The following is a 13,015-nucleotide window of genomic DNA, read 5'->3' as shown; positions in this document are numbered from 1 at the left end:
TGCCCATGCAACCTTAATTCCGGCCGTGTATGTATATGCATTATGAAACACCACTGAATTAACTTTTAATCTCCTTTGAGCCAAGAAGATTTTAAGATTGGAAACTAAGGCACAAAGGGCATGCCAATAAATACAATGCTGAGCTTTAGGGCAATCTCTGAACTTGTTCACATCTATCTTGCAGAGCATACCCCTGCAGGGCTAATTACCCCAGACAGAAAGCTAGGCTTGTACAGTTATACTGCTTCTAGTACCTCCACATGGCAAGCTTAGTTCTCTTCCTGGCACTGCACTGCACTACACAGATACACTTGCAGAATTCTAGAATTTTAAATCTGAAGAAAGTATGACGTGGTTTTCAAATATCATGCTTCAAACCTAGGCACTCTGACACTGATTTTTCATCAAGAAGTTTAAGACTGCAGATTCTGACCTCCCCAAAGTAAAGGTAAAAACATATCACTTCCTTATGTATTAAAAAAAGACCTCTTCAAACAATTTCAATTGTAATTTTTTATAAATCAGTCCTTAAATGCTCTATTAAGTACATATGACATTGTCCACATTTTGTAAAGAAGCAAAGTACTGGAGACAGATAGACCGGCTTGACCAAAATAGTACTGATTTCTCCCTGAGCTGTTAGCAACTTCTGATTAGCCAATTTGCTTTGGGAAGGTGGGCACAGAAGTGTAGTATTCCTAATCAGAAGCTACAGTTAACACACAGAAACCATTTAAACAGCATTGCCTACACCCAGAAGCCACAGTTAACACACAGAAACCATTTAAACACCATTGTCTACACCCTCAGAGAACCTTGTGGTCAGACATGTCCTGGGTGGCATCATGAAAAACCTTACCATTTTTCTGACAAGAAAATGTTGGTTGCTAACAAGGATCTTGCAAATCATGTCTCAACCACATGTACCATTTAGCATGTCTTAAAGTAATTAAAATATCAGAGGTTTGGTTTGGTTGTTTGTTTGGTGGGGGGACAGGGACAGTTTGGTTTTGTGGGTTTTTTTAACATGTTCAGACTTCCTCCTCCGTGCTTCTTCTTTCAGAAATATTTAAACAAGGAGGTAGCCGCTTAAGTCATTTAAATACCAAACTAGACTTTCTTAGTTTTTCTGGTTTTATTTTTATGGCAGAGTCATGAACAACTGTACAGTTTGGGAAAGGCATGTACATCTCTGAAAAAAAAAAATAATGTTGTGTTCTCAGCAAGATTTCAATTAAAAGAGCCATCAAAATGCAGAAGGCAACAATTTACACAGTAAGAATGCTTTGAATATTTGCCTGTTAAAAACTTTAAAATGTCCAAATTTGGGTGGGGTGGGTGTGGGGGTGTGATATTGAGTTTTGGCTGGTTTTCTTTCAATTTCACTTGTGGAAAAAAAACTGAAAAAGCAAGCAAAGATTCTTGATGGTTGATGTCTCTCCACCACATAACATAATCCCCACGTTCTCTTTACTTTTCTCGTAGGTCCAAAAGTGACAGCTACTCAGTCACCAGACAGCTTCTCTACCAAGCACGCTAGCAAATACATAAATACAAATAGAAATTATGGCAAAGCTTTCACATGTCCAGGTAGAAATGGAGTACAGTAGACAATTTGTTTCTTTTGTCAGATGATCAATAAACCAGGGATGCAGAGAAGAATGTTTCTCTCTATTCTATCCCAATTTCTGAAATAATACTAGGCCTGAGAACTAATCACATTATTAAATCAAATCTGAAGAGGCTTTAATTAAAACTATGTTTTTGTAATTACAATCTGAAATTATATTCGAGGTTTAGGAGGTAAATTTATTAGATTGTGAAGAGTTTTACAAGGCATTCCTAAAGTAATGAGCTTAGGCACCACATATGTTGCATCTTTGGTACACGTTATGAAGAGTTGCTTTTTTAATGAGCTTTAAAAACTGTATTTGCATACCAGAGGAAAAGGTCAGTGATGTGTGGATCAAGTCAGTAAATTAAGCATCACAGCATTATGTTATTATGATTGCCGTCCACAGGCACACAATAACAAAACCATAGTAGTTACCGTACTATTCTAATGTTTCCATCTACACGACCTTGTTGGCTTATGCACACTGGCACTGCAGAGCCTTGGGTCCATCTTACTCCATCCCTTGGCCAGGCCTCCTTCACCTTCCCTTCCACCAACTCGTACAGCAGAACAGCTGTATGTCTGACAGTCAGAGAATCAAAGCAAGCACAGAAAGAAGGGGCCGGATTCAGTGTGATGGCCCATCTCCAAGAAGTACCTCGCCCTCCAGCCTTTACCCCAAGTAAAGATACCCAAGGCCAGGTCCTGAACCCTCATAACAAGATCAAACCTATTCGACAGCAAAGCATCAGGACAGGGATGATTCTTTCAAGCCAAGCCCCATTCCACTCGAGTCTTTGTTCAAGGATGCAGCAGTATCACTTCTCTTTCAAAACACAAGTATCAAAAGTATTTCTAATGCTACGGTCCAACATTTGACTTGGTCTACTGTAACCGGGGTTTTTAGCTGAAACATTAGATGTTTGGTTATCTCTAAAGATTGGTTGACTGGTAGCTATATTGAAATTTTTATTCTGTTACAAACAACAAAATAAGCTAGGAACTGACTGCAAATACACTCTCTCAACAGGTTTGTAGCAAAGAGTAAAGTTCACTGGATTTACCTTTATTTGTAAGTATTGTAAATTCATAAATACTATAACATTACCTTTATTTTTTAAGGGCAATTGAATTTGATTCCCTCCCCAGCTCCCAACAATCCACCGTATTTAACAGGTTTCTGTATCCCTCTGTCTTTTGTTAGAGACTGTAGGTATAAAGTAAACCATGTTATGAGCTACATGATATTTTATGCATGTTTATACATATCATAGCTATGTAAGTTACACTCCAGCTCTGTATAAAGATGTAGATTTAGTCATTAGAGAAAAAAAATCCTTTAAAATATTATAACAGTAATAGCACAACTCAATACAAATAATCAGTGATAAGTAGTTTTAATGGATTTTTCACTTTTTGTATGTGATAATCCTCAAAGTAGCATTCAAAAATATAGTGCAAAATATTTACTCATTTTATTTACAAATAAAATATGCAGTTCAGCTTCTTATCCTCACCACAGTTATAGTTATCCTTCTATGTGATTCATAGAAATTATGAGAAACATTTGAAGGGACAAAAAGTTAATTTTAAACCTAAGAACAAAGATCTTTCCCTCAGTTATATTTTTGTAGAAGTTACACAGTATTTTTTCTAAATTGTTTTAAGTTGAAAGAAAAGAAACCAAAGAAGTCCAAGACAACACTAAAGAATTACATAGGAAAGGTTTTTTAAAACCATAGAGTTAATTTTGCTGTGACAATCACAAAGCAAAGTTCTTATCTATATAGAATATAATTATATTTTTTCAGCCTAAACATAAAATCTTTACAATGTATTGTTATTTCCCTTCTTACTACACAAATTGCCTTTAGGGGAAAAAGTATTCTAACATCTTCTCTTCCCTCTGATGAAACAACAGATGCTTTGGTTAAAGAGCAATTCGTGCGCAATAGTGTTTTAACTTGCAAGGCAATACTCCTTTATTAAGTTGGTAGAATTCCACTAGCTGGATGAGATCAGTAAATCTGGTATGACCATCATCAAGGGTATAGAATAGCTTCCCGTCATCTTCCAACTGTAAAAATGGAAAAACAAGATAGAATAAAATCCTCTTTTGCTATGGTGTTGCCTCCTGATTGAAATACTTGTTTAAGAAGTCTTCTTGTAGACCAAGACATTCATAATCTTACTGAGAGAAGGAAAAATAAAATTATCATTCACAGCAAGATCAAAAATAAACAGCAGGAAAAACAATGCATTCTTTAACTTCCCCTTTGAATTAAGTACACACCTAAGAGGAAAATATGGTTAAATAAGTATAGGACTATTTTCTCTGCACTAGCATTACTACTTTATGCATTTGCTGTGGAATGATAGTTGGAGTTAATATGAACACTGAGTTTTTACAGAGTGACAAGAAACAACCAAGTTTCAACTTACCCGTAGATTTCAACTTTTGCTCCATTCTCATTATGTGTAACTGCTACGTTTTGTATCATTTATTTTGTAAGGTGCACTGAGGCTACACACTAGTGCATTGGTGTACTGGATGCTATTTTCTACAAAAGAAACCGCCCATGGCAAAAGTAACATGCTTGATGCAGTAGCATGGTCTTTGTTGTAGGAGAAAGAACTGCTGCGTCTCCAAATGCATGTATTAGTATAAATACAGGAGAGAAAGAAGAAACTGCATAACATACTTTCAACTTTTAGATGCTTAAAAACTTACAATTAGTATTTCCGTATTCTAGGTTACTGAATGTTAGCTTGTGCACAATTTGTAGTGCACCGCTGACTATACACTTGCTCGACTTCCTCTACTGCTGATATGTCTAATATCAAGAAGTTTCAGTGCAATAGTGACTAATAAGTATTGATGTAAATTAAATAGTTTTTTAAAAATCCTTTAACTACTTTAAAAAAAGAAAAGGGAAAAAAGATATTTTATAAGATTGAGAAAGTAGTGAACAGAAGATCCTGAAGTAGTGCTAGCATAGAGTAGCAGATGGTGTACTAAGGTAAGGTGCAACTATCCAATTTGAGTACAGAAAGGGAGAAGATATTAATTAGCTCTCTTACCTGTAATTAAGATTTCTCATCTGAAGCAGCTGTTTAACTGCTTATGACTCCTGGTTATTCTACCCCTTTGTACTATGTCTGGAAGTAGCTTGTAATTTCTTTATTCTCCGACTTCAGTCAATCCAGGTCAAACACTGCTAGTTAAGGAATTACCAGTGTGTGCATGTGTAAATTCCTGTGCTCCAGCCAAGAACCTGAACCTATCGGACTTTTCTTATGCATGCAATTTTCCTGCCAACACACTGAAGACAAGGAAGAATTGACAATTCAGATGTTTGTTGACTGGATTTCATTTTTAGTTTATTTTTCCCCTCCAAGTTAATCTCAAACCTCAAAGTGAATACCAGATAGATTGCTAATTCTAAAGCAATCAATATTTTGCAAAGTAAAAACTCATGTCAAGTTTATGTTGCCCGGGAACATAACATCTTCTGCAAGCTAAGGCGGCTGTTATGAAAGAACATCTATTGAAAAAAAGCATCTCCCAGGAATTCATATAAATTATTCTTCTTTCACATGGACTACAGAACAGCTAATTTCAGGATAGACTACACTGAAGTTAACTTCTAACAGCTCAGAGCAGTAAGACTGAAAAACACATTTAAGCTATCAAGTTCTCCAATTTTCACAGTATGGGATTGCAAATGTATCCCAAAGGTTTTCTTTTCAATTTTTTACAATCAATTCCCTGCCACCCACCTGCAATACCTGTTGTACATGTAACCAGTGTTAACATGATGGACCTGTTACTGTGGGGGAAGCTTGAACTGGCAGGCTGCATGCCCTATCTGAAAGGAGACATTTTTAGATGCAGTATAACCTGAAGCAACATAAAATGTAAGAGAGCAATAATTCATTTAGACACTGAATGATTTTTGACTTATAAAATGACCTTCTAAATGCCATTTATTTATTTATTTACATTTACTAGGAAAGTTTATCTTCTCTTCCTAATGACTGGAAAAAAAAAAAAAGAGTTTAGAAGAACAGTAGGATTTAGAGTTCAAAAAGGCAGCCTTGATCTCCAATAAGCTACCAGCTTACTGCAGTAACACAAAATGCTTTGTTTCTTAGAAATTGATAACTTCATTTAGATCAGCAGTAACTGGAAGCAAAACCTTTTCCCCCTCAAAAAATACTTTTCTGAATTTCTTGAAGAGTATTGTTCTAGCAAAAGCAGAGCATGAATTAAGTCAGGGTATTGAGAATGGCATGAGGGTACTGAATGTGACTGGAAATTAAGACAGAAAGGAATTGAAATATGCCTATGTTTGGGGAACCAACAGTTTCCGTATTCACAGTCTCTTTGGATCAAGTTCTCATTACAGATTTTTTTTTTCCTGGTAACTAGCATAGGATAAATTGCTTTACTTTAAAAACAATAACAAAGTTTTCCTTTAAGCAAGACACGTTATGCACTGAAGTGGTACATGTCTTCTAGACCATCAGCATGGAAAAATTGACCCAGATCTGTAGACCGTCTATGGCAAAATAAAGAATTCCTGATTCCTCCAAAGATCTTATAACAGGACAGCAAGGTTTTTGGCATGTGTGTGTGTATGATTAATTCCTCAAATGCACTGCTTACATCTGCAGAAGAACATTAGAATTGACAGGTTAGTTTTTTTGAAGGGAAGAGGAGAATCATCCAGCTCAGAGGAAACCAAGGATAACTGCAGCTTCCTGCTACATCTACTCTTAGAGAAGAGAGGGTGTGTTTCCTGACAGGGAAAGAAAAAGTGGTCTCTTAAATTTGAGACTTAAATGACATCCCAACGAAGCAGAATCATACAATATTAGTATGGAGTTCAGGTTTTCTAAACCACACAACAGTTATTCGAAAGTAAATACCAGAAGCAACTATAGTCAATAGAGGCAGAGAGATCTTATAGCTGGGATCCTGATCACAGAGCATATGCTGATGCTCATATGGGATCCAGGGCATAGCTATCACTATTTCGGACGAAAGACTCCTCCACTGATTGTACCTATACACAATGAAAATACTGGGTAATTCTTTTAACTAACGTTGACTAACACCTTTGCACCTCCCAAATAATGCTTCCATTTTGTTCTACAGGAACTTTTTTAGGGGAGGATATCAGCTATAAGCCCTTGGTAAGGCATACAGAAATTTGGTGAATGATCATAGGGAATCTCCAGATCAGAATAAAAATGATGCCACTATACTCATTTCTACTGAGAAACAGCAGAATCTCCCGAAAACCAGTAGGAAGAAACATGGAGCTAAAGCATTATGTGGTCTGGAAGAAAGGTTCTTGTGAAGAGAGAAGAAAAAGCTCTAGTTCTGCTCAGTTATGTCAAGCATCTGTAGCTAAACCACATAATGCTTAAGTGTCTCTCATCTCAAGAGAAGCAGCCTGCAAAGAAAACAGCATAAACCACCTCTGCAGAGACTGGAAGTGATGGGGGAAGCAGGCCATTCTGGCAGGAGAACTGGGTGATATCTTCAGTGAAAACTGATAGAAATATGATTTCTATTCAGGAAATTTCAGCTTACCTACAAGCAACTGGACTAAATAAGAATATAATTTTTGTTAAAATTGACTCCCTGAAGGAGACTTGGACGTGAATATACCACATCGACATGAATTAAGAAGAGAGGTCAGCAAAAAATGTTTTACTCCAACCATTGAGAGAAACTGTCCTGAACAGATGAGTCAGTGAGAGATACACACACACATTGTAGACAGTCCACCTAAACAGATAACTAAAAAGAAATTGTGCACATATTAAAAAAGTGAAAAGGCAATATGACCTTTATTAATGTCATCAGGGTTGCTTCTATTCCAGTTCAAATAGCTTTGTCTGTGTTTTCAAGACACTTTTTAGGATTTCACAATACTAGTCAAGCTTTATAACAAATCAAACACAAAAGCACAAAAATGTTCAACTCTGCTCATGAATACTACTTATTTTTAGTGATATGGGTATTAAGTTTACATCTTTCACATAACAGCAAAAGAAAAAAAAAATCCATCAATATTCTACCACAATTGTTCAGTTGTTTTCTTTTTGAAATGTATAGATAAACCAAAAGATTTACTTACTGGTACAATTTGAAAATGCTTTATTTTTAATCCATGACTCAGTGACAATACAAATGTTTTGGGGTTACTTTGGCTATCACGTACCAGGAATACCCTAAAAGAGATTGCAAATTTTCACAGTAAGATCACTCTGGAAATCCTTTTGTAAAAATCTATTTAAAACTGTTGTAAATTCACTATAGCAAATATTAGTGAAACGCAAAAATAATAATAATTAAGTTATAGTTTTAGTCAGTATTTCTTTGCAAATGTGTCACAGAAAATACTTTTTCTTAAATTCTTCCTCACCTTGTCTATTATGTGAAAAATATGCATTCTCAGAATAAATGACACTGTAGGTGTTAGTTTTTACACTGCATAGAATTACAATGCATCTCCTCATGCAGAAAAGCATGCTCAAAGTTAGGCCTTTGAACAAAATTTTTCTTTGGACTCTGTCAATTACCTAAATCACAAGCATTATAGGGAAAATTCAAAAGGTAGTTCAACAGCAAGTTTTCAGAAAAGGTAATGCAAGACATAGCAGAATGGTTTTCCACATCTGGCCAATAAATGCACACTTGCTTCTGCACATTGGCAAAATTCCCACTGAGACAGAGCTACACTCTGATCACTTTATGGCACCATTATTCAAATCACAACACTCTCCATGGCCAGCAGCGTCACTGCAACTAGTTCACTGATAACTTATTCCAGCCAGCTTATGGACAGAGATAATTTTGCCATAATCCTGGTAGGATGATATGGTACAGGCAAAGGATGATTACCAGTAAGAGACAGCTTTCATTGAATCACTGGCTTTGGGATATCAGCAGAGAACTTTGGAGGCCAGAGGGAAGTACTTGACCACAGCTTTGTAGTTGAGAGAGCCTGAACTGTTTGTACTGTGCAGGTGTGGAACAGACACAGCTAACCAATGGACTAGAGAAAGCAAACAGAGGCACAGCCTCTAGTAAGGGTGCTCCTCTTTCAGGACACAAAAGACGGGAAAGATGGACTTCCAGGTATCAACCAAGTGAGCGCTAGTGGCCACCTACTTTTGCCTAATTACATACCAGGAATGAGAGCACAACCACTACACAAAAAGAAAGGATTTCAGGAGAAGAAATCAGACAAAGATTTACAGTGGATTTTCACTAACAACATGGATCCAAACTACTAATTCCATCCTCAAAGTTTTTAAGAGTTCTGTATTTACAAAGTAAGAAAATACCTGGAATTAAGCAATTTGGAATCCATAATCATTAACATTTCTATCAAAATCCCCATACAGTCAATTTCTGAGCTCTGAGAGTAATTAAGTTATTAAAGACTGGTAACTGCCAACTCAGCATAAGGCTTGTAAGAGCGCACAAGCACAAAGACGTCTCAACAGACTCAGGCTCTCCTAACAAGCTCTCTCTCACCACCTAGTGGCCTTTCACCCTCTCCAGGGCACGAATAAAATTTTTCAAAGCACAGTTAAATCCTTTCCATACACTTACATCTTTTATATGTTTGTCATTAAGGAATGGCATTTCATTTTATTCTGAAAAATGACACTATAAGAATGTTCCACTTTGCAGGTATCCAGTGGGGTCTCTACACCCAAATACTGGGATCCACATTACACAATACATAAAGCAATCATATTGGATAGGAAAGAAAATACAGGTTGATTAGGATTTATGTTCCCATTCATCCATTCTTTTAAAGTCCTTTTTCTTACTTTTTTCCTGTTTTAACAGCAAAAATAAGCAACATTTGTTCTCCTTTGCATAACAAGATCTTTACTTTTTTCTAACCTTCTCACAATAGACCTACTTTAGTTGTCAAAGAACTTTTAAAACTTGATTATGAAGAAAGGGTTGCAGTTCACCAAATCTTAGAAATGTTGATTGGAAGGGAACATTTTAGATGTGTTGGATAAGTCAAAACAAATGCTTCTTCACAAACTTATAAGGAAATTTGTGAATGACATTTTGTCATGGGCCTTTTGGTAATGCTGTTATCCCATTCACCAATCAGATGTTGATCAGTTTGCAATCTTGTCAACTTTTTATCACTGAAAAGTCTTCAAATGTCCTTTAGGGGATAAAGTATGAAATCTACAATATTACTATACAAACTTCTTTAAGAAAGTTGGTTTTACACCAGAACAGTAGATGCAAACCTTAAGATTGTTGCTGTCCCTGATTCTGTTAGTGGGTTATCTGAGTACTGACACTACTGTAAATCCTTTATCTTCTATAAGCCATCATGAACAGCATATTTGTTGGTACATAATGGTATTACAGAGGTCCTATGACCTCTGTCATATATGCAGGAGATCTTACTGCTTGGGATCACCTTAAAAGGCTCAACATGGATTATTTTCTCTGCTCCCATCTCCAGCCTCCAGAAACTTAGATCTTATTATTCCCATGAAAAACTTCTGTATTTTTGGTGATAACTCATTCTTTCAGCCCATCAAAAAGCACAGCATTTGTCACATGCTGTAATGTATTGATGACTTCTTTGCAAGTCCTGAATATGTTTCTGACAGCATATGAACTCTCATACTACCATGTTCTAATCAATTCTAGACAGTCCACACGAGAGTGTCATCTTCACTAAAACCACAATGCATATCTATGAATAGAGCTAAGAATATAAAACAATACTGTACTGAACTAATGTTAGCAAGGTATGCAGTTTCTCATCCCAAACACCATTCCTCTTTACTCGCCCAATCTGCTGGGTTTCATTTAACAGTATGCGTGCGTGCCCACTGAAATACATTGGAAGTTTCATCAGCCCCAGAATGATGTACTGCTCAGAAATACATGTTGGATTCACTCCCATATCCCATCTCTCTCGTGTAACAAATGCAAAACTTAATGCAGAGTACAGAAACAGTTTCAGGATGATCAGCCAGGCTTAAATACAAGACCCCTGAAACTAAAAAAGAAAAAGAAAACATACAGAAGGTGAAGTCCAATTAGCCACCCTTGCTGAGTATGGCTGGGTTTGTCTCCTTCTCCTTCCCTAGAACCCTCTCTGCAGATGTAGAAAACAGTATTACAGTATACTTAATCTAAACCTGAAAGAATTTAACCAGTAATGTGATGTTACAGGTACCTAACTTGAAACAGATTCAGAGCAACTGAAGACTTTTATGCAATTACTCATTGAGCTAAGGAGGCCCAAGTTTACATTTAATACAGGAGTAAGTATAAAAATACAGAAATGAAAAACAGGAGAACTTGAACATAAAATACCTACTTGATTTGTCATTTCTAAAAGTTAATAATTAAATGAGAGAAAAATAAGTCTTATCCTAATGTTTACTGTTTACCATTAAGGGATAATGCAATTTTTAGTAATTTCATGAGGAAAAGTATACTTTTTTCAATGGCTGTCCCTGCACAGTTCAGCTTAGAAAAATGTTTTCAGCCTTTCTATCATTCTTTCATCACTAATAAGAGATACAAAAGACACTGGTGCCAAAGTTGACAGTTTCCAGAGAATATTGTGCAAATACACAGCTCAAATGCCTGGCTCGGAGTGGACATAAGTAATCGGTCAGTGACAGGATCGAAGCATTAGATCACTACTTTATTGCTTTCACAAGATATAAAACAGAAACCAACTGATCCTAAGACAGCCCTATATAAAATAATGTTTATTTCTATTAGGTAACTGCAAAATCTTCCTTCCTCCATCTCTCCCCTCGAAGTAGTATGTGAAAATACAAGTTGTTGACTAGAAATGCATCTCAGAAGAGTTACGTAAAGAATTAACTTACCCATCTACAAGTCCATGCTGCAAAATAAGTCTCTGAGCCTCTTCTCTAGAGATTTTATGATGAAACCATGACTGAGATCTGTGTATAGCTGTGGAAATAAAGATCTTAAAAAAACATTTTGTCTTTATTGAAAGAACCAGCTATTGCAATTCTCTAGCAATACAGTCACACATACCCATGTTAGATATTGCAATAGGACTACCATGTGAGTTGAGTCGTAGACACCCTCTCCTCTGTATGAGAGAGAAGTAAAAACATGATTTCAAAGCTTTTTTGTTTAAAAAAAAAAATAAAAAAAAATCAGAAAATACTATTCTGATAAAGCAAAGGTGTTTATACCCGCCATGCTAATCCTTCTTCAACTGCAACTGAAAGGACTTCTGTTGGATTTTCTATAATTCTGCTTCTGTTTCCTGAGAAATCCATTGCTACTAAAGAATTTTCTGAAATGCTTCTCTGCAACAAAGAAAAATAAATTTAGTTTGTTCACTTTTTAAAAGATCTGGTATTTCAAAGTGAGCTTCTGAGAAAACACATTTTGTAAGTGGTGTTTCAAGTATCTGCAGTGTTTCCCACCAGAGCCAAACTCATTTTACCCTGGGGAGCATTTTTTATTCCAGTATGCTGCTGCAAAGCTCGATTTTACAGTCTGCCAGGGCATATCATCTTTTTGCATTACTGCAATGGATGATAAATAAATGGCTTTACCATAAACTCTATTTATATTTTTAACTATAACTAGCCCTTTGCATGTCAAAACATCACAAAACTGTAATTAAGTTGTCAAAGTAACAGAAAAAAAGATAAAAACCAAAATTTTTATTTATAACCATCAAATTAACAAAGATTTGAAAATTTTTGATATAAATACGTCAAATTTATGTATTTTCCATACAAACTTTCACTCAAAGTTTACCACATTTAAGCATTGAAAACAGCCATTTCTATGGAGTTTAACTTCTATTTTAACACAACCCTTCTGACTCTTATCACAGACTCAACAACTGTATGATCTGTTTTGAAAAAAATGCTTCAGTTTTTTCTCCAGTGAAGATAAAGTTTGTAACAACAAAATAAAAAGCACTGAAGTTTGGCAAAAGTCTTAAAACTCACCAAAATCTTTCTCATAAACCAAGGTTTACAAAATCAAGTTTAATACGGATTGTAATGATTAAAATGTTGGCAGGCACTGGAATGGCAAATAACTAGAACATTCTATCTTTCTAAAAGTTAGTAACATCTGGAACAGAAGAGGCCCAGATTTCTGTAGAGTTAGCAAAGCTTCCCAGACCAAAACCAAAGCAGGTCTGTTTTCTTCCCATTTGGTTACAAGCATGAATAGAACTAGAAATGTAAGACAGCAGTTCTGTCGTTCACTGTAATTCTTGACACTGTAGTCTAAGGTTTGCCTGAATAACTGCAACCTGTAAAGAACTTTGCAAAATTGTAAAACCAAGGGCAAAGTAAAAGAAAATGTTTGCC

At 35.9% G+C, this 13,015-nt stretch overlaps 1 protein-coding gene across 4 annotated transcripts in view; it reads right to left on the bottom strand.

Moving 5' to 3' along the window:
• Positions 1-2,995: 2,995 nt before the first annotated feature.
• GRB14 (growth factor receptor bound protein 14) overlaps positions 2,996-13,015 on the bottom strand; it is a 67,301-nt gene continuing 57,281 nt past the window's right edge. For all 4 annotated transcript variants that reach the window (XM_056348961.1, XM_056348958.1, XM_056348959.1 and 1 more), the window contains 5 exons: positions 11,873-11,989; positions 11,709-11,766; positions 11,534-11,621; positions 7,768-7,861; positions 2,996-3,692 (listed from right to left, as the gene is read on the bottom strand). In XM_056348961.1, coding sequence (XP_056204936.1) covers positions 3,546-3,692; positions 7,768-7,861; positions 11,534-11,621; positions 11,709-11,766; positions 11,873-11,989 — 504 coding nt within the window. In that variant the 3' untranslated portion in view covers positions 2,996-3,545. The remainder of the gene's footprint in view (positions 3,693-7,767; positions 7,862-11,533; positions 11,622-11,708; positions 11,767-11,872; positions 11,990-13,015) is intronic.

This window comes from Falco biarmicus, chromosome 8 (assembly GCF_023638135.1).
Source record: "Falco biarmicus isolate bFalBia1 chromosome 8, bFalBia1.pri, whole genome shotgun sequence".
Taxonomy (NCBI): domain Eukaryota; kingdom Metazoa; phylum Chordata; class Aves; order Falconiformes; family Falconidae; genus Falco; species Falco biarmicus.
This window is presented reverse-complemented; position numbering and strand designations above follow the sequence as displayed.